General features: G+C 34.8%; 1 protein-coding gene across 1 annotated transcript in view; it reads right to left on the reverse strand.

Annotated features, from left to right (window-relative positions):
• The window catches only part of LOC110198154 (netrin receptor DCC), a 378,347-nt gene that overhangs the window by 42,637 nt on the left and 313,524 nt on the right, over positions 1–22,186 (reverse strand). Inside the window, exon 11 of the mRNA XM_078151764.1 lies at positions 10,830–11,024. Coding sequence (XP_078007890.1) covers positions 10,830–11,024 — 195 coding nt within the window. The remainder of the gene's footprint in view (positions 1–10,829; positions 11,025–22,186) is intronic.

A 22,186-nucleotide genomic window follows, 5' to 3' on the forward strand; every position in this document is an offset into this window, starting at 1 on the left:
CTGGTTCCAACTCCTGTATTATACTCCTCTGAAATGAATTATGCAATCCAACTCCTATACAAAATATGATGACTGTCTATAAAATATGTCAAAATTATTGGGTCTTTGATTTTTTGAATATTCTGCGATCCTTTACCATTTGCTCCATTAACTTTGCAGCATTTTGAGTTTTCTTTGTTTTATGTTTTTTATGTTTTATATGACTAAAATGTTAATCAGCTAGTTGCCAAACATCTGGTGATGAGACTTTCCATACTTAGCTAGACTTGTGTGTGAACTGTGACAAGCAGTAATTTCTATTTTAAAAATGCATCAAAATCTTGTGAACTCAATATCAAATTTGTAAAACAAATGATTGTATCAAAAATGGCATGATACATATTGTTTTTAAATATATAAAATGTTAGAAATTCAATTCAATATTAATATCAATAGTAATTCAAACATAAGGTAGAATTCAATGACTTTGATACTATATGTCAACAAGTTTGATTTGTTCCTAGTAATTTTCATAACACTATAGATTGGTCCTTAGACAATAGAAATGACTAAGAGATTATTCAAGAAAGTATAATTCAAAAATTAGAAACAACAGAACTAGTACTGCTAATGGATAATTGAAATCTAAGATAAATAGGGGACTGATGAGAAGAAACCTAGCAGTCCTTGATGTTTTCAAGTTGCCATATTGAGAAAAACTACATGCTAGATTACTGAAAGAACTGTCAGGTGTGATTTCAGAACCACCATCAATGAAATCTGAAACATTATACTATAGAGAATGGAAGAGTACCACAGAATTAAAAACAGGAAAGAGGTAGGAGCTTGTCAGCTACAAGCCAGAGAATTTGACCTTGATAATGAAAAATATCATGAAAAGGATAATTATTGACTAGAGAAGGGAACTGTGATTTCAGAGTACCGGTAGCTTCATTAAGAACAGGTTATGTCAGATTAACTCGTTTCCTTTCAGGATGGAATTACTAGACTTGCCTATTAAAAGAAAAAGTGCTATGAATATGTTTACCTTAATTCCTCTGGACTAGATGGAAATAAGTGCGCTAAATGATGCTTAGTAGATTCAGAACAAAATTTGTGATTTTTACTGATACTAGCCATTCAAACATTAATAAAGCATGCACATCAAAAACATGTAGATATTCAACTCATAGTCTTAAATCTTAATTTATGTTTGCTGCCAAATTATAAGTTCCTAACTTTTATTTTCATTTATTTACTTATTTATTTACTTACTCATTCATTTATCTATCTATCTATCTATCTATCTATCTATCTATCTATCTATCTATCTATTTATTTATTCATTTATTTGGTGAGGAATTAGAGTTAAGTGATTTGCCCAGAGTCACACAGCTAGTGAGTGTTATGTGTCTGAGGCAAGATTTGAACTCAGGTCCTCCTGACTCCAGGGACGGTGCTCTATCCACTGTGACACCTAGCTGCCCCAATCCTAAAATTTTTCATATATTCTTTCTCCGAAAAAATAAAAAAAAAGAATGTGAAACTTTTAAACGTCTCATTAACGCCTTTTCTATAAATCTGTTATATCTCATGCATCCTCCTCCAGATTGAATATTCTTTCATGACAAGGAAAACAATTAAATTATTATACATAACATAAAGATAATTTTGACAATGTCAAACTATATAAATAAATATTAAACTTTCAGGAAGAATTTTTTGATTATCCATTATCTTTTTTACATAATCAGTATTTTCTCTATATCTTCTTTAGAGTTGTTTTATTTCATATATCTTTTTTTATTAATTTTTTTTTTTGCTTTTTGGTGAGGCAATTGGGGTTAAGTGACTTGCCCAGGGTCACACAGCTAGTAAGTGTCAAGTGTCTGAGGTCAGGTTTGAACTCAGGTCTTCTTGACTCCAAGACCAGAGCTCTATCCACTGTGCTAGCTAACTGCCCCTTATTTCATCTATCTTTTAAATCATGTTTTCCTAAATAGTTTATTAAATATTTCTTAAATGTTTACTCTGTGTAATGCATTTCATTTTATGTCTATGAGAATGAATGAAAAGATGTTCTGTTGTTTGGTTTTTATCTTAAACTGGTAATAATGACTAGTTTAACCTGACTACCATTACTGGTATTTGTAAGATTAAATTCATATTATACATTCCCAGAAATCTCAATTTGATTATTGCTTTTTAAAATTATGGATAAATAACTGTTCTGATGATATATACTTAAAAGCAAAGAGGATGAGTTTTTAATGATTATCCAGATAATTCAGGTTAAAAAAAAAATCCTACAATCTTAGTACTGAAAAAAAAGAGTGACTTGTTTGACCATCATTGCCTCCTAGGGCTGTCTGCACATGAAAGCTCAGCTGAACACTTACTTGTCTTATTAAAACGACTGTCTCTGGATCTTATTTTTTTAACCTTAGCTTTTACCTCCATTGTCCTTCACTTTGAAATTGTAAAATAAGGTTAGTGGCTCCTGCCACCAAAATCTTGGACCAGGTGAAAGGTTAAATTAATGTATATCAAATGCTTAGGATACCCATGAGCAAATGCTGCATAAAAAATATAACACAGAAGATGAAGGAGGCCATTTGTGCCATTAAGAATAAAGAGCTAACACTGTCTCTTGAAATATCCAGAAAATATAGGCAAAGATAATTCTTTGGAGGTGGGGGAATGGTTGGTAGGGTTGAATGGTGCACATAGTCCATTCATTTATCTACTTCATTTTTTATTTGATGAAACAAATGCTATGAGTACAGTTCTCAAAAACCTAGATTAGAATATCTCAGATGTAGTCAAGAAAGAAACAAAGAGACAAATAAATAAGAATGGTTAGGTAAAGAGACAAAAAATAAGGAAGATTTTGAGGGGGTTTGCTGGGATATTAATTTTTCATTTATGATGAATTGGACCTTTCTCATCCACTTCAATAACGGTTTTCATCTACATTAACCTAAATTGCCTTGAAAAATCTTGCCCTTGTAAGATCTGTGTTGACCCTTTGGGCACAGATAGTGTGAAAAGAGTTACAAATGCAACAGTGCTTTGTTAATACTCAGCCCAGGGCTACTTTTAAGCAGACTCCTTTTGTTGGAGGGCAAGGTGAAACCAAGTAGATGCATGAAGTTGCTTCTCATACTCGTTGGAAAAAAAATTCTTATCCCCATGGAGTGGCCTTTTCTCTCTAATTCTTATTATCTTCCAGGTCCAGCCGTGACTTTTGTTGACAAATAAACATAAATTTTTTATTCACATTTCTCCACCTGGCATCCTCCTAACGTTCTAATCAGGAATGAATAATCTTTGGGATTTAACTGCATTTTCCTAATATGCTCAGATTTTTGATAGGGTGGTTAGAGGATAGCTCTGGATCCTGGAAAACTGCCTCTAACACAAACTGTCTACTTGACTCCGGCTAAATCTCATAATTGCTCAGTGCCACAGAGGCAACTCTAAGTGTAGAGATGAGGGAGTTTCCTCACCTAAAAGTTACTTACAGTAATGGAATGACAGATCTAATTTCTGTCCCTATGTAAAATTTTAAACCCAGGGAATAGTTAACTAATTTAGAGTTTTAAAAAATCTGGCTAATGGGAAGCACCCAATAAACAGATTTTATCTGCTATTCTTGCTCTCCCCTAGCATCTCTCCTCTCTCAACTGAAGAACAGGCAAATCATGATAGTTAGAAAAAACATGCGATTTGGGCAGTCACATCGTAACTCTGCCACTGGGAGTTGGTGTACATAGGGGATCATTTTCTTTTTTCTGTATAAAATGGGGGAGGGAATGAAGATTAAACGGGACTTTGAAATCCCTTCTAGATCTGAATACTATGTTACTAAATCAATAAATTATTGAGAACGTGAACTCCCTGGAGTCATTAAAATTGAAACCCAATAAACTACACCTTTGATGTGTAGTGCACAATAATATGCTATAATATAGTAGTATGCAATAAGCACTGATATTTAAATAATAATAATGATACATTTTATGTACATTTAATGATACAATATATACTTTTACATCTATCATTTCAGGTAATCAATACAACAATCATGTATGGAATATGGGGATGGGGATAGGGAATAGATCTGTGACTTAATTGGTTTAAGGAACTCTCAAGCGAGAAATATCCCTCTACCAATTGAAATCAGCACCTTCTCTGGAACAGATAGATAGACAGACAGACAGATAGATACATAGATAGGCATAGATATATAGCTTTAGAGTTATTTACAGAACCGAGAATTTAAATGACTTACTCAGGATCACACAGCAGCATTTGATTGATGTGAAACTTGAACCCAACTCTTTATATCTCTTGCTCACAGATATCTATATCTATATCTATATCTATATCTATATCTATATCTATATCTATATCTATATCTATATCTATATCTATATCTATATCTATTTATATGTATGTATGTATACACACACATATATGCATATATGTCTCTGCATGTACACACACATACATACACAATACAAATACTATATACCCATATATGTTCATATACATATGTACATATACACATACAATATACATAAAGTATAAACATGCATATGTGTGTAAATAATTTATATATATATATGTGTGTGTATATATATATATATATATATATATATATATATATATATATATATATATATATGATGTATGTGTGTGTATACTTTTTAAATGCAGTAGCAAAATCACTCTAAGTACATTTTCTGATTCCAGGATACTTTGCAATGTAATTATTCTGCTTTCTCAGGCAAGACATTTAATATTTCTGTGCCTAAATTTCTGATATCAGAGGTAGGATTCAAGCCAGGTCTTCTTCCTGGCTATAATGCCAGCTCTCTATACATAAACACATGTTGACTATACTGCATGTCAAGTTACTACTGAGATATATAGGACAGGTATTATGCTCCCATTTTATAAATGAGAACACTGAGATGTACAGAGAAAACTGTACCCCAAATCACACAATGAGATAAGGGAAGAGCTAGAACTAGGTTTTTGGTCTCCTGATCTTGAGGCACTTTCTTGTATCTCAACCCTCAAAAAAAGATTTAACTATGTTGACTATTCCCTCCTGCCTAAGGCAAGGAAATGAACCACTCTATAATTTTCAAAAGACTTTTTTAATGAGTTGAAACAAAGAATTTTACTTTTAAGTGATGAAAAAAATAGAACATTCAATTCACCAGACTATTCCATTACCAGATGATTCTGAAGATTTGAGATGATTGTAATTATTAAAATGATGATATTATATACATTTATAGAACATTTTCAGACATAATCTTAAAACATTTTATTTTCACTTCCTCACACAATATTCCCTTAAAGTTGGCAAAGCACATATAGAGCTTTTATCAATACATACTCCTCTTACTGTACAGTTGATGATCTGAAGCCTATTGGCCAAATCAATTGGTCAAGTGGCAGAATGGAAGACAGAGGATATGGACTAGATCTGTGATTTTGCTGATATAGAGAAATCCCAGGCGAATAAACTCCCTCCACTAATGCAGGTCAGCACCTTCTTTGCACGTTCAAGTCTTAGAGAGTTGCCTAGAGCACTGAAAGATGAAATTATTTCCCAAGGGTCTTGCTTAGTTACCAAGAGCATTAGAACTCCCTTCTGAATCCTCTAGTCTAGCCCTGTCAAGATAGTTCCTCTTCGGTAAATTTATATTTCTATGACCCTGTTGTTGTCCAGTCATTTCAGTCATATCTAACTCTTTATGATCCCATTTGGGCTTTCTTGGCAAAGATACTGGAGTGGTTTGCCATTTTCTTCTCCAGCTCATTTTACAGATGGGAAAACTGAGGCAAAGAGGGTGAAGTGACTACAGCTACTAAGTGTCTGAGGTCAGATTTGAATTCAGGAAGATGAGTCTTCCTGACTCCAGGGCTGGCACTCTATCTGCTGTGCCACCTGGCTGCCCATTATATAACCCTACCCTTCATTTCATGTGGGTAATGAGAGGAAAGGAAAGCAAGAATTGACTATTCATGAAGAGAAGTGATGGTTTCTTTCCCAGGTTAAAACGCTTCATAAGAAATGATGAATGCTCATTATAACTCTTAAAAACTTCAACTGTATATCTATCATTTCCTCTCAGGCATTGCCAAAATTCAAAGAACTTTAGTTGTCTCCACATCAATGTTAATCCTCATCAGTAGTAATGAAAGATTCCAATTCATTCTCATTAAGATGTGTGATAGTCTTAAATAGACTGATTAGAGCTGGAAGAACATAAACCCCTCTAACAGTCCTCATCATATTTATTTGATCTTACTTGATCGGCAGTGGCTATGTCTAGACACTCATACATAATCACCTTTCTCCTCCTACTCTAAGGACTTTCTAATGATTCTTGATGATAAATTTTCCATCATTTTGCCTTAGGGCTTTTATTTTCCCACAAGATGTTTGTCAGGTAGCCTTTGGTCAGAAACCTAAGTGAAATCACCTACTTTTCCTCTATTAAGTTTTATGGTCTATAGTAATTTTCTGCCACTTTCATATTATTACAACTAATTTGAGTGGTGTCAATCTAATTCAGATGGTAAACCCATTGGACAGGAACTAAATTTAGTTCTACCAATGCCTTCTGTATGGTTATTGCACAAAAAGGAGCATGATTTCAATATTCTTTTCACAGGTACAGAGTGATATAATACGTACTCCTCCCCCCCCAAAAAAAAATAGATGTGTATAGTAACATTCCAACATTACTGAGAAAGGTAAAGTAAAACTTTTAAATATTATAAACCCTGGGAAATGAGAGTCATATCTATAAAAGGCAAATGATTTTTAGCTACATCATATTATTTAATATCCAAAGTCAAGTCAATTCAATTAGCATTTATTAAGTGTCTCTGTGCCAGGCTTTTTTTTGTATTTCTGGTATTAATATGTTTTACACGAGGGCTGAATGTTACAGGCAAAATTTTTTTTAAAATGTTGCTAAACTTCCAAGAAAGCCATTGTTAAGAAGAAAATCCCCATACATGGTAACATATTTATTTATTTATTTTGGGGCAATTGGGGCTAAGTGACTTGCCCAGGGTCACACAGCTAGTAAGTGTCAAGTGTTTGGTCTGAGGCCAGATTTGAACTCATTTCCTCCTAACTTCAGGGCTGGTGCTCTATCCACTGCCACCTGGCTGCCCCCACGCTAACATATTTGTAGCAGCACTTTTAGGGGTAGAAAATGATTGAAAACAAAGTAGATGTCCATCAGTTAGGAAATGGCTAAACAAATAGAGGTCCATGAATGGAATTGGATATTGTACTATAAGAAATAACTAATATGACTACAGAGACACATGGGAAGATCTACTTGGACTGATCACAAATGAAATCAGCAGAGCTAAGAAAACATACATAATGACTACAACAATGTAAATAGAAAGATAATCACTTGCACACACAAAATCAAAAGTGCTACAATATTATAAAGAATAAGAATGGTTTTGAAGAAGTAATATTGGAGGATATCATAATTTCATCCCCTTGCAGAGGCTGGTACATTGAATACAATTTCAGATTTTTTCCTATATATTGATAAATTTACTGAATTCATTTTTCTCTCTTTTAAATCTTTCTAATAGGGCATGGCTGTCTTGGAGAGAGGGGAGAGAGAGAGAGAGAGAGACATACCGTGGGAAATTTAGGCAATATAAAAACATAAGACATTAATAAAAATCTCTTTTAAAGTACTATTATGGTGTTTTTTTTTTTTAAAGAAGATATGAGATATATGAAGTCAAGGACATGTGCTCAAGCTCTCAGTTGTAATCAGGTAAGATAGTACTCATTTTTAAATATCTATATGCCAATACATATGGCAGCTAGGTGGTACAGTGATAAAGTACTAGGCTTGGAATCAGGAAGACTCATCTTCATGAGTTGAAATCCAGCCTCAGACACTTCCTAGCTGTGTGACCCTGGGCAAGTAGCTTAACCCTGTTTACCTCTGTTTCCTCATCTGTAAAATGAGCTGGAGAAGGAAATGGCAAACACTCCAGCATTTTTGCCAAGAAAATCCCAAATGGAGTCACAAAGAGTCAGATGTGACCAAAAATGTCTGAAAACACACACATATGTACATAGATATATGCATGCATAAACACATATAGATATTCCTCTTTCAGGGGGGTGTATGGCGTGGGCTGTCTTGAATCAAGTCTATGGTTCGGATATTTTTGTGATAACAACAGATGTTTATATCACCCTTTACATTTACAAATACTACAATCTCATTTGGTGACTTGTCCCCAGGAAGGGTAGAACAAGGCCTCATTACAGGCCTTCCATCTCCTCATTCAGTGCACATTCTACATATTCTATATTGCCTCTAAATGAAATTGTGAGGGTCTGAATGGCACTCAAGTGAATCTATTCATCTTTGGAAAAGGGGGTGTTTTCACAGCAGTTTCTAACATCTTCAGTTCAGTGATGGTTATACAAAAGGACCCTGTTGATTTGATTTCACATGTGGTAGTTCATTAATGAATCAAAGTTACCATCTAATTTCATTCTTTGGATTTAAATACCGTGAGCTCTCTCACTCTCAACACACACAAACACACACACACACACACACACTTTAGGAGTTTGGGGATCAAAAGGACTCTAAGATTTGTTGCCACCAGATTAGGTTCCTACCGTTCTTTATCTTCTACACCTTTCCCAATTCTTTTGAGATAAATTCTTCCATGACCAGAAAAAAATGCTCGGGGCCAATATTTGTATATGCTTGCCAGAGTTAATCTCTAAGACTTACAAACTTCTCTCATTTATAGACTTCAGATTGGAATCCCAGGCAGTTTCCTTGTGATAAAAAATGCCATTATCAAAGAATACAGTGAAACAATACAACTAATTTTCCTTCATAACTTCATTCTGATTTCGAGCATGTCTCTCAGTGCTAGTAAGCCAGTCAGTCATTGCCAAAGCAATCTATCTGCTTCTCTATCGTGCATAGCATCAAGATGAACTGTCAGAGACAGTGTGTACTGAAATAATGAATAAACGAAAGTCTCCTGACACAGTTTTGACAGGCACAAAATATGAGTTTTGTGATTGCCATTAAATTCAAACGCTGGGACTGGCTGAAAGAATATCACTTCTGAACTGAGAATTCTGTAAAGTAGGAAATTTCTAGTTACTCCTTTACTTTGCTTATTAGTGTGTGGGATGGGTGTGAAGGGAATAGATTCATGTAAATCTCCACTAGTTTTGAAGACCAGGCTTCTAACACTGTCCCTGTAATCTTAGCCACTCAAATGTGAACCAACACTAATACAAATGGTATGCCTGGCTTCTAGGGGTCCTAATAAGTAAAATCTACCTTGTCCAAAAGATACTGCCCTTACTCAACCTTCCTTCCCCAGGATGAATATAGTCACAGGTAACAACACCGTATTAAGTCCACAACTTTGCTGAACATGCACTAAAACTGATTAGATTATTTTCCTTATTAATCTGATGCTATACTATTTGTGTTTCTTTCACTCTACTCCATTAATAACAGGATCTCAGTGTTGTGAAAAAACAGACAAGCAATGAATTATTAAATTCTCCACACACAGCTGCTCAGTCTATGCACAACTAATTTTTAATTAATTTGGGAGAAAAAGTTTAAATTACTTGATCCACTTTTCTAAAATCAAATTGAGTTCAGTAAAATACTTTTTATGTATTTTTGGAGAGAAAAATTTCCTATGACAAGCAACCAGTTTGATGGAAATTTTTGCTTTTTCATGGTCACATATCTGTCTACAAACACATAGTGAGTTGGCAGTACCAAAAAAGAGACAATTCAGGAATAAAAACCTAAATCTGAGAAACAGAGTGGGTTTTATGGTCTAAACGATCTCAAATTTACCAGGGCACTCTAGGATCAGTTGAAGGAATTAGGAAATTTAACCTAAAGAGGTGACTTAGGGGAAACATGATTAGAGGCTTCAGATATATGAAGAATTTCTATGTGTGAAAAAGATTAGATTTATTTGGCTTGGACCTTCAGTGTAGAAAATAAGACAGATAGGTAGAAAAGTTCCATGAAGGCAGATTTTGGCTCAACAGAAGGGAAAAAAAAAACATCTTAGATATGTCCAAAAACTGAATGAATGGGCTTTGCTGGGAATAAGAAGTCCTCAAATGGAGTGTCAAGTAAATTCTCTAAGAACACTTGACAATGATTTCCTCCAGATGGTTTGTATACGAGCTAGAATAGAAAACTCAGTAGGTCTCTCCCAAATTAAAACTATGAATCTATAAATCATCAGTGATGAATTACAGGCCAAAAAATGGCCTAAAAAAATCACCAAAAGGATATATGACTGAAAAAGGAGGTAGGCCAGTGATGTAGGCCAAATAAGGGATAAAGAGATAGATATCTTGTACATTGTAGTGGTATTCACAGATCAAGAAACTTCAGTGAAATCACTCAGCATGTTGGTGGACCAGTTGTGGAGAATTTACAGAACATAGATCACAGTCACATGGGATGAGAAGGCAGGATGAGCGGTGATCTACATAGTCAGAAGATAGATGGCCATCAAGAAGATCACATATCCATTCAAATATTGAAAAAAAATGAATAAGTAACAACTACGCATGTCACATGGACTTTATATAACAAGCAAAAAAGAGAATATGAATAATATTTATTTTATTTAGTAGATTATAAAACATTACTGTCAGTGATTATGTGCAATGAATCTTCATTCCAAAAGATCAATATTGAAATAAAATCAGTTCAAAGCATTTTTCTTAACAAAGACTAAAGTTCAAAGACACTTACCTAACTTTTCAATGGAATAGTACCGCTGCTTGCTGTCCACACGTACTGTCTCTGCATAAGGGCTTCCCACACCATATCCAATGATGTACCCTCGGACAACAATGTTTGGGTTGAGTGGAGGGGTCCAACTCATTACAATGCTGGTGGTCAGGGGTCTGACATGAAGAGAGCTTGGTTGGTCAGGAACTTGGGACTCTAGAATTTAAACAAAAGAAGTATTAGTATGATTTGTATCCCTTTTCACCTCCTATGGATTTGATTTATCTTGTCTCCCTATATCCTATACCTCAGGCATTCAAATAGCTATGAATCACACTTTGAGCAGGTAAGTGACTCACAATTTCTTTGACCAATTTGACTTTGCCATGGTTTGATTTCTTTAGCAGCAAGAATACTGACTCATGTCCACAAACATCACAACATATTTTACCTAATCCTAATATGAAATGTTGCTTTCATATTGCTCATATTTTTTTTTCAGATATCATTAGCAATTGGAGAATCTTGGCTGATGCCAAGGGACACAATGTAGATACTACAAAGGCAGGGAAAGGCTTAAAATTTTCATGCCCCAAATGATGTTTGCTTTAGTTTAACTTAGAACAAGAATAAATACAGAAGCCTATTTTTTAAAGGATCTGTCAACAGAAACATTTCATGCAATGAGTGGGTTGTCTTTATTAGTGCCACATATGATTAATAGCCTGAAGTGTCTGAAAAAGTATTTTCATTGCCAAAGCTACCCAAATTTTCTTTCTTCCATATCTCTGTCCAAAGTAAAAATTGTATACTTGTATTTTGTCAGATAGCAAAATGAAATGTTGTGGGTAAAAATTATTTTTGATCATTTCTGTGATGTCAAATCACAGATACCCTTTACCCCTGATCCTCTCTACCCTTCCCTTACTCGACCCCTTCAACATGATTTATTTTTAATAAGTAGATATAATTTTAGAGATAGATGGAAATATCTTTCAATCGAGTTGTTAATGAAGGTACCATAACAATTGCTTCTCTCAAGAAGATGCATAGTACCATGTTTTTTGGACAACAGAAAAAAAAATTCTCTTCTTCCCCTAAAGAAGCTTGTGATATAATATGCATCATAGAAAAAAAAAAAGACTCAAAACATGGCTATAAACGCCAACAGAAGACACACATTCTTTGTGAAGTATTCCCACTATAAACCTTGGGGAAAAGTAATAAAAGAGATGAAAAGGAAGGATTAATACTTTTCAATCCTACTATCACAGAAGGAACCCCAGTGTCCTTGGTCCTTAATGGGCTCTGCAATGAATTCTGTTGAGCATATTTTAAGATTTTGGAGGAATAATTGAAACTGCAAGAGACTCTTCCTTGTGCTATACTTAGGAAATAAACTAAATGTTTTGCATTCACAATTTTCCTTTAGACAATACAAAAGCAAAGCCATTTAAATGACAATACTCAATGTCTTTCTGAACAGGAGGAAATGTGTTTAAAGGCCTTTGTTTCCAGAAAAATAATAACCTACCTTCCTACCCTCCTGCACAACCATATCACCCTAGCAGTGCTCTGGCAATTTAAATTAGCACACTTGAACAGCATCCATTAGTACTTTCTGAATAGCAAGGTAATCAGCCTATGCCCTAGATCTTTGTATACCTAAAGCATAGTAACAATCCTAATACCTCAAATATTCTCATTTGATCTTTATAACTAAACCTCTGTGAAGTGAACATGGAAAATATCACTAGCCTAATTTTCAAGGTGAGGAAATTGAAATGTGGAAAGGATAACTGAATTTTCTATGCTCATATAACTAATTAGTAACAGAGCTGAGATTCAAAATCACATCACACAAATCTTAATATTAGGTTTATCCCTCTATATAATGCTGCCTTTGGGTATTTTATTCAGATAAAGTATAAGCTTCTGGAAGGCAAGTGCAGCTTCAATTTTGTCTTTCATCCACAGCACCTTATATATTCAGTAGATTAATAAAAGCATATTCACAGATAAGCTGAATATGACTAGAATCTCAGGTTACCAGAATTGAATGGGACCTCAGTACATGATCAGGCTCATCTCCTATATCGTGTAGGAATCCCCCAAATGTCATTCCTGACAGGTCGTGATAAAACCTTTGTGTAAACATTGCTGGTATAAGAACTCTCTGTTACTTGCTGCATATGCATCAAACACCTCTTATACATGTTTATAAATTCAAACATCAAAATGTTGAATATTTCACCTTAATTTCCATTTCCCCCTTTTAGCCCAAGGTGTTTTTGTGGTCCTTAGTTCTCCAAGAGGAACAATTACATCAAAAAGGTCATATCTTGACTTGCTGGTGAATTGAACTTAAGTGAGGCAGAGCTGTGTGAAGTCATCAGCCTCACTCTTTCCTCCAGTCATTGAAGTCCAGTGGCAAGATAAAAGTCAAGATGACTGGTGATGGCCCAGGATGCAGTGGGTAACCTTAGCCTAGGGCTTTAAAAAATGTTGAACTTCCAGAAGTGATAGAAGCTAAGGCTTCTGGAATATATAACCCGTCAGTAAAAATCTCTATTACGGACTTTGGTGAATCCTGCACACTTTTTGGGTGGCCAATTCCCAACTATATATCTCAATCTCAAAACAAATAAACAAACAAATAATTTTCATTAGTAAGTTTTCTCAAAATGAATTTATCTTTTAGATTATTCAAGTGGTTGCTACTGAAATGAACTATAAAGAAGCAATTTAGAAAGTTGCTGGGCGAAAAAAAATTATATCTGAGCACCTCATGAGCTTGGACACACCCTGAAAATAACTGTTTAAAAGTTAAACAACACAGGTCTAAGCACAATTCTTATTTCGAAAGTAATTTAAAAAAATAAAGACTAGATGGAAATTGGAACCATTGAATTATGGAATTTTGGACTAACGAACACTTTTATTCAAAGTTATCTTAACAAATGATCTTTTCTCCTCAAAAAAAAAAGTCTCCTGAAAGAATTTATCAAGTAATTATATTCAGTATCCTCCTTCATAGTGCTCTGTGGGCATTTGGACTTCTCCATTTTGACCTGAAGAGATTTAAGACTTCCATGTTATTTATCACTTTACTTGCTGACAGCCTCCCTAGGGTTATTCAAGTGATAACTATAGCCTTCTTTTCCTTCCAAGAATGATCATATAAAATACACTAGGTAAGTGATTGGCTTAAATCTCCTTGACCTCCTAAACTGCTCATGCAAAGTAACTGCAATATATACTTTACAGATTTTAATAAAAACAATGGTGGTATTACATCCTTAGCAGAAGAAAACAACACATAAAACACAGAGAATTGAGCTATTTAATGAAGTACAATTTTCTACTAGGATTCTGTACTGTATTATCTATTGCAGGCATTCTATACTTAGACTAGCCAACTTATTTTATGCAACTCGCCCCATGTAGTTTTGTGGTAAGGGCTTTTGCATAGAAATTGGAAGGAATAAAAATGTGTTAAGGAAAGTCTGCTTCTTTAATTTGTAGGCGTGAAGTAGCCAGAAAGAATATTTTCACTTAGTTCTTTGTAACTAAAATGATCACTCCTAGGACACCTTTTGCTGTCTGCGATGCTGAAATGCAGAGCTGTCAGTTTTAACTGATACTCACATACCCATTTTCCATTTAGTGTGCTGCATTTTATGGGCCATTTTGCGAGAGTTTTGTTCCAGGTCTTAATAGCCTATATTTCTCCACTGTGAATTGTATAAGGCAGTTGATCCACCTACACTCTATCTATCCAGTCAATTCAGAAATGTACTAATATCTTCATTTTTTTTTTCTAGAAAGACCTGCATCATTACTCTTTTCCACTTTCTTACCAATGGCCATTATTCCTCTTGGGTTACTAACCTCTAAAACCCCTTTAACCATTTCTGCAGTTCACTTAGCTTCTTCTATTCACAGTTGCCTATGCCATATCCAATCATATTCTCCCCCAGATCCACTGTTGACAATTTTTAGATATTAACTTTTTCACTAATAGAAAATGTTACCTTGATACTCTCTTGATATTCTCCACCAAATTCACTCTTGACAATTTTTAGAGTAATTCCTTTTTCACTCAAAGCATGTATTAATTTTTCCTAAGCTCCACATAAATATATCTCAGTACTTTACCTACCTTCTATATTTATTTCTCTATCCTTTGATTCTGTTTTACCTATGAATCTCATAGACACACCCCAAAAGAACAGCAATTTGTTACAACGTAGAAAAAAGTTCAATAGGTCTTCAATCTGAATTTAATCTAAGATTGTATCACCATCTTTTAAAAGAACTTTCCTATTCTCAAACCTCTATTCTTGTGATATGTGACTTACAACCACTATTCCCATTAGAAATTTCTTCTTTAAATAGTCTGTGAAACAAAATATTTGAGCACAAAGCATTTATTACTCATTATTCCACAACTGATTCTCAATTTGGTAACATTTTTATCAATTAGTTGGACAAAGATCTCAATGTCATATTTATCAAATCTGAAGATAATATCAAGTTGAGGGGGGTAAGCTTACGTATGTCATGGAAGATTCAGGTTCAAAAAGAACTCCATAGGCAAACAACTGGACTAAAATTAGTAAGATTTAGAATGTAAAGGAAAGAAATTGAAAAAAATGTACTTGGCTTCAAAAAAAAATCAGCTTCCCAAAGGCAAAACAGCAGAAATGTGGTTAGACGGCATCAGTAAAACTATGTTAGTGTATTAATGGGTGGGATTTCAATGTAAATCCCGAGTGCAATATGTCAGCCAAAAAAACAAAACAAAACAGAACAAAAATATGTTATCTAAGGCTACATTAAAAAGGCCATGATATCCAGGAAAATGATGACGTCAGTCCTACAGTATGCTGCGATGGTAAGATCTCATGTAGAACACTGTTTCAGTGTTGGGTATGACATTTTAGGAAAGACATTGATAAATTGCATGGTATTAGAAGGAAGAAGACAAGATGACTGGAACAGACGAGAGCTCCAAGGTCATGGCACATGATGACCAGTTCATGAGTCTGGGGATATTTACCCTAGATCAAAGAAGACTTAGTGGGGACATTGTAGATGCCTTCAAATATTTAAAGAATTGTAATGTGGGAGAGGGTTTAATAGTGAACCGAAGCGGGATAATATGGATGAAGAGGTGAATGCAGCGTAAAAGCTGATTTTGATGCAATGTAAAGATAAACTTCCTGATATTCAGAGCTACTGAAAAGTAGAGTAGGCTGTCTCCAGGAGCAGAGGGTTCCCCATCGCTCGAGTGTTTAACACTATACTGGTCGACCATTTTGGGGGGATATTATAGAGAAGATTCTTGGCCAAGCATTGCTTGACGTGCCGTTCTACTCTGACATTCTATGAGTGATACAGTTATTAACATAACAATATCAGCCAGCACTTGAATCCAATTCATGAGAACATAGATTTAAAGCTGAAATGGATTGTATAGACCATTGACTTCCAGCCTTTTGTTTTATAGCTTAAGAAACGGAGGCACAGAGAGATTTAAGGATCCTACAGCCAGTGGGGATGTCAGTTAGGATTTGAATCCAAGGCTTCCTGCCTCCAAGGTGCTCATTCACTTTGTCTCTGTCTCTCTCTTTCTCCCTACCTCCCCCCACCCCCTTTCCCTCAGCACCATCATGACAATCATTCTATGTTCAACCTTCAGGCAAACTAAGCAGTCTAATACTGTAAATGCTGTAGAGAGTTCCTTATCGTTTATGCAGTCCTCCATATATATTACCTCATTGGTAATCTCCATAACATAATAAGCTAGAAAAACTAAGAATTATCTTTTGCATTTTGCAGATGTAGAATTGAGAGTCATGGAAATTGGATTACATGTCTTGCCTAATATCATGAAGCTGGTAAGTGACAGAGTCAGAAGTAAAGTCCAGGTCTTTGGACTCTAATTCTAATTTTGATTCTAAATTCTAATGCTCTTTTTGCTATATTATGTTGACATAAGAACAGCCAAAATGCTTATATTTTTTTTTCTGGTAGAACAATTGCACTAGCCAGTATAACAAAAACTTGGTGTTGTGGCAATTCTTGGACATTCTTTGTGTTCGAGAATGGAGACATGACTATAGTGTTTAGCTTATTTCTAGAAGTTTTGCAATAGGAGAGGAACAGAGTTTGCTGTTTTCTAAAGTAATAAGAATGCCTCTACTCATTTTTAGTCTATTAAAATCTAGAAAACATAAGCCTTTGTGAAAATCTAATTATTTATTTTATTTTTTTATTTTATTTTTTGCTTTTAGGCAATTGGGGTTAAGTGACTTGCCCAGGGTCACACAGCTAGGAAGTGTCAAGTGTTTGGTCTGAGGCCGGATTTGAACTCAGGTCCTCCTGACTTCAGGGCCAGTGCTCTATCCACTGTGCCACCGAGCTGCCCCGAAAATCTAATTATTTTCTATCAAAAAAAGTTCAAGGTCTCTGTTTATTTGTGCCCTTTTCCTTTGCTTGAGTTAGAATATATACATCTATCTAATGGGCTATTTGAGGATTTTTCCTCAGATTAGTCAATCTAGCTAGGCCTCACCTGCAGTTTAGTCTCAAGTTTAGTCTCTGTAGAAATCCATTTCTTTCCCTTGAGTCTCTCTTGGGAGAGAATATACCTATTCTACTATTTCTCTGATAGCATTTTCCCTTTTTTTTTTACTCAAATTTCAGGCTCATAGCCAGTTTCCAGTCTTTAAATACCTATTTGGCTTCAGATATGGTGCCAAAATTGTTAGGAAGAAAATGTAAATTGATTGTTTGTCCTTTAGCCTACAAAAACAAAAACAAAAATTAAAAAAAAAACTCAGAAATAAAAAGAATCTAGGTTGAGTGATTCCCAATCTTCTCATCTTTGTCAGTGGCTCTAAATGAACCAGGACTTCAATATTATTTCAGTTTTGCTAGCAAACTATTCATTTGAAACCTTTTCTCTAGGCAATTCCAAGAATATAAACAGTTTCACGTTCTACCTGATTTTAAAACTTTACTTCACATGTCCTTTGATTCTTCCCCAGGATATATTTACTTGGCATTTTACATTTTCTCATGCTCTCTCATCATTGCTTGCTGTTCTTGAGTACAAAACATGGGAATACCTATGCCAGTTTCACTATGCAGCATGCTTTCTTTCTGGGTGGGCACATCTTTTTTTTGTATTTCATCAATATTCAGTAACTCATCTGTACTGGACTTCTATTGAAATTCATGTTCATAGAAAATGAACCATCTATATAGAGTTTACAAATCTCAGGGATATATTACCATTTTGTGTTTCAGAAGAAATGAACTTACACAAAGAGGCTTTTCACACTAGGTAACTGAATACCCTAATAAGAATCATTACCATTTCTACTGATATGGGTGTGGGAATTTCACTAGATTAGGGACAAATCCATCTATTCCCAAAGGTTTGCCATCACTGCAACATTTTCAAAAACCTCACCAGTCAAATTTAACTTGTCATGTTGTCCTAGACTAATAGAGAGCTTCAGTTAAGCTACATCACAACTGATTGTGTACAACAGTTTTGATCTGTTTACTTAAAAAGAGACATGACAGGTGACTCCAAACCCATTTTCCTGGAGCATATCTTCCAAAATCAATCATACATTCTCTTATACCTTCCTTGAAGCTATTTAAATAAGATCCTTCAGGGGAAACTAAGCTTTCAACTTTTTGAAGAGCTAAAAATTTTAGAGCACAAAATAAATATTTTAAAACTTCCCAATTGTCAGTAACAATATGCAAATTTTCTAGGGAACCATGAATAAGATGTGATATTTAGATTTAAAACTGCTTTGACTAATCATAGTTAAAAGGCCAATACATAGGGATTAGGGGAGACTCCTGAATGATACAGCTTATCTTTCCATGGCATTTGCCAAAGAGGACATTCAAAAGGACCTAGAGAGGCCATAGGAGAAGAAGAAAATGCAGCAAAGAACTGCACAACTTTTGAGAGCACAACTTTTATTTAGCTGACTCCTGCAGGACTCTGGGTAGCCATAGTAATAAGTAGATGACTCCCTTGGGGTTTGTAAAGAGCCTCAGTGGCAGAAAAGTGTTATGAAAAAAATGCATGCCCAGAATTATAATGCTTTAGGTCAGTTTCAGTGCAGAATAATTTTTATTCATATAGTTCACTTAGTTGCCAAGGTCAGTGCCTTCCTCTGTAGTTCACAAGGATGTAGAGGAATTCTATGGGGAGAAATCCCAGCAGAACCCATTTTTGCTTTTCTAAAAATGTGAATAAAAAGAAATACTTTTATCTTGAAACTTGAAGATTAAAATGGATCAACTAAAGAATTAACTAGAAATAAAAAAAAAACAAACAAGAAATATGCTTAGCTTGAAGGAATATTTCACATTAATCAAAGATATAGAGCTGGAAGGTAAATGGTTATCTATCCCAATCTCATAATTTTCCAGATAAGGCAATTAAGTGGTGGTACCCAGATTAAATTTGAAGTCCTGTGACTTCATGTTTGATGTACTTTCCACCACATCATGTTACCTGGTACACCCTGAAGGAGATGGATAGGAACAGTATTCATTTCTTTCTTTCTAAGGGGTTAGAAGGAAGATATTAAACAAGAACTTGGGATTTAAGGGAAGGGCCAGTGGTTACTGGAGAATCTTCCCAGACTAATAAGTTTGCTCTAGTCCAACTACTACTAGGATCATACATCAAGCATGTCCAAATAATAGGATCTTGACGTCAGTGGTGGCAACTTTTTTTTAAGCTTTCAAGAGTAAGCAATCAGAAAGAAGGGGAAAATGAAGCCAGTTCAATAAGTTAAGTTAGTGGAAGCAGGGAAAAATAACTTGAGTAGGCAGTGAAGATTCATCATCAATGAAATTCAAATTTTATTCACATTTCTAAGAGAGCAGGTTTTTATTCTATAAAGTAGGTCTGTTTTGCTGGACAAGTAGACCTTTGCCATACATGGTATGCATGGTAAGTAGTCATATTTTCCCTTTTCATATGTTATCATTTACTTTATAAACTTTCCCACTTCCTTTACCTATGCAATGTCTTCAATATTATTTGTGCTATCAACCTTACTTGTGAGCTATCAACTTCACTATCTTGCCCATGTGGCAAATTTCATTTTAACTTTTTTTTTTATGTTGATAGATACCGTTCAGTACATTAAGCACTCATTTGGGCATGGATGAGAATCCATTTGCCACTTCAAATCAGAAAATGAAAGAAAAGGGAAAATGTGCAAATGGCAAAGCACTTGAGGTATGGAAGGATATGTAAGTCACAAAAAGAGACGAGTTGAAAAAAGGGGAAATGCAAAAAGGAAGAAAGCAGAATTAAAGGAGGATAAAAACAGTCACTAACAACTAATATTTGTTAAAGATGTCTATAGGTGCTATACCATACTCTTCCCTGGCTACTCACCCTACTCCCTCCCAACCTTCCCACTCTCTCTGCCTGTCAAAATTGTAACCATCCTTCAAGGTTTTTATTTCATTAAAATAGCTCATAATGAAGCTCAGAAAGTATTATTAACATAACTGATGGCTTGATATCAATTTGGAAAAAAATATTGTAATGGGATATTCTAGGGAGTTCTCCTCAGACATCTTCATTTTAAAGTTTTTGTTTCTTTGTTTGCTTCAATTGATGATTAAAATGGAGGCATGGATGATTTGATCATGAAATTTCTAGGTGATACACAATTGGGAGTGATAGCTAAAACACCAAATTTAGAATTGGCATCAAAAAAGGAAAGAACAATGGCCCAAAGCTAGCCAGAAAAAAAAATGTCAAGAGTAATTAAAGTCATAATCTTGTGTTAAAAAAACTGCAAACATCTGAGATGAGAGAGAGGTGGCTCAAAAGCATTCAATATGAAAAAGATCTGGAAATTTTAGTAAATTACAGGCTCAGCCTAAGTTGACTATGACAACTCAGTCAAAGTAGCTAATGTGATCTTAGGCTTCATTAACAGAAGCTATAATGGAATCATCTTAGAGCTCTTCCTACTTACAATATAATCTTTGTTACCTGCCTCAGGTTTGTCACCATTATTTCAACTCTGATTTTAGCCAAGTCATATTTGAGAATGGATCAGTACCATAACAGACTGTACACCTTGTACTCTAATGGCCCTCTTACTTTATAATTGAGAAGAATTAATTTGTATTCTCACAGAGAAGGGAAAAAAGTTGGGTTCTTTCTTCACCGAGCTGAATCATTCAACTATATCCCCTTATGAGTAGCCCACTCAGCCCCTACACACATCCATTCATCTCAGTGTGTTTAGGCTAGAGAAGACTTAGAATTTGTTAGTTTCTTCAAATGTGTGAAGATTTGTCACATGGAAGATGGATCTTACTTATTCTGCCTGACCCCAAAAGGCAGACTAGCAACAATGGTTGGTAGTTATAGAGGGATAGGTTTGGGGTCAATAGCAATCAACAGATGTTTATTAAAGCCCTGGTTGTACGCAAAGCAGCATGCCAAGTACTGCAAATAAAAAAGATAGACACAGTGCAGATACTTTTCCTTTATGCCTTTCAATCTCAGGAACCTAGAATAATCAAAGAACAATCAGTACTCAATAAACACATGTTAAATGAATGCTTACAAGAAATTGTTAATGTAATTTAAAAAATCCTTGCTAAAAATTAGTGATGTCCATTAATGTAACAGACTGCTCTATGATATTGTGAGATGATCACCACTGGAGGGATTTGAATAAAAACTGTAGGGCCACTGGCTGGAGATATTATAGAATTTCTTGCTTCCTCCAGGGATTGAAGATTGAGACTATATTATCATTTCAGGCAGCTTTTAGATCTATGTTTCCCTCTTAGTCAGGTACTACTCTAGATTTATAATTTCTTATTGCCATGAGGTATTTTTTTTATGTTCGTTTTGTTTTTGTTTTTGTTATTTTTGGCTAGGCAATGGGGTTAAGTGACTTGCCCAGGGTCACACAGCTAGTAAGTGTTATGTGCCTGAGGCCGGATTTGAACTCAGGTCCTCCTGAACCCAGGGCCGGTGCTCTATCCACTGTGCCACCTAGCTGCCCCAAGGTATTTTTTTAACCACATTCTTTTCTTACTATGTTGTCTTAGTTTTTGTCTGTGTTTAGGAGTGCATGTTTTCCTTCTGTCCTACTTTGCCAAATGTCTCCCATTTTCAATTAATTAGAATATTTCAACTAATTAGAATATTTAATTTGATCTTATTTTTTAATTCTATTCAAGTACTTTTTAAAAATCCAAATCCTTAAAAGTCTTTTGTCTTCTTCTTGTTTCATTCTTCTTTCCACTTTTTTTTAGAAATCTCAGTCACTCTCAAAAATATCTATTTCATT

Source organism: Phascolarctos cinereus, unplaced genomic scaffold (genome assembly GCF_003287225.1).
Source record: "Phascolarctos cinereus isolate Bilbo 61053 unplaced genomic scaffold, phaCin_HiC Scaffold_4;HRSCAF=312, whole genome shotgun sequence".
Taxonomy (NCBI): Eukaryota; Metazoa; Chordata; class Mammalia; order Diprotodontia; family Phascolarctidae; genus Phascolarctos; species Phascolarctos cinereus.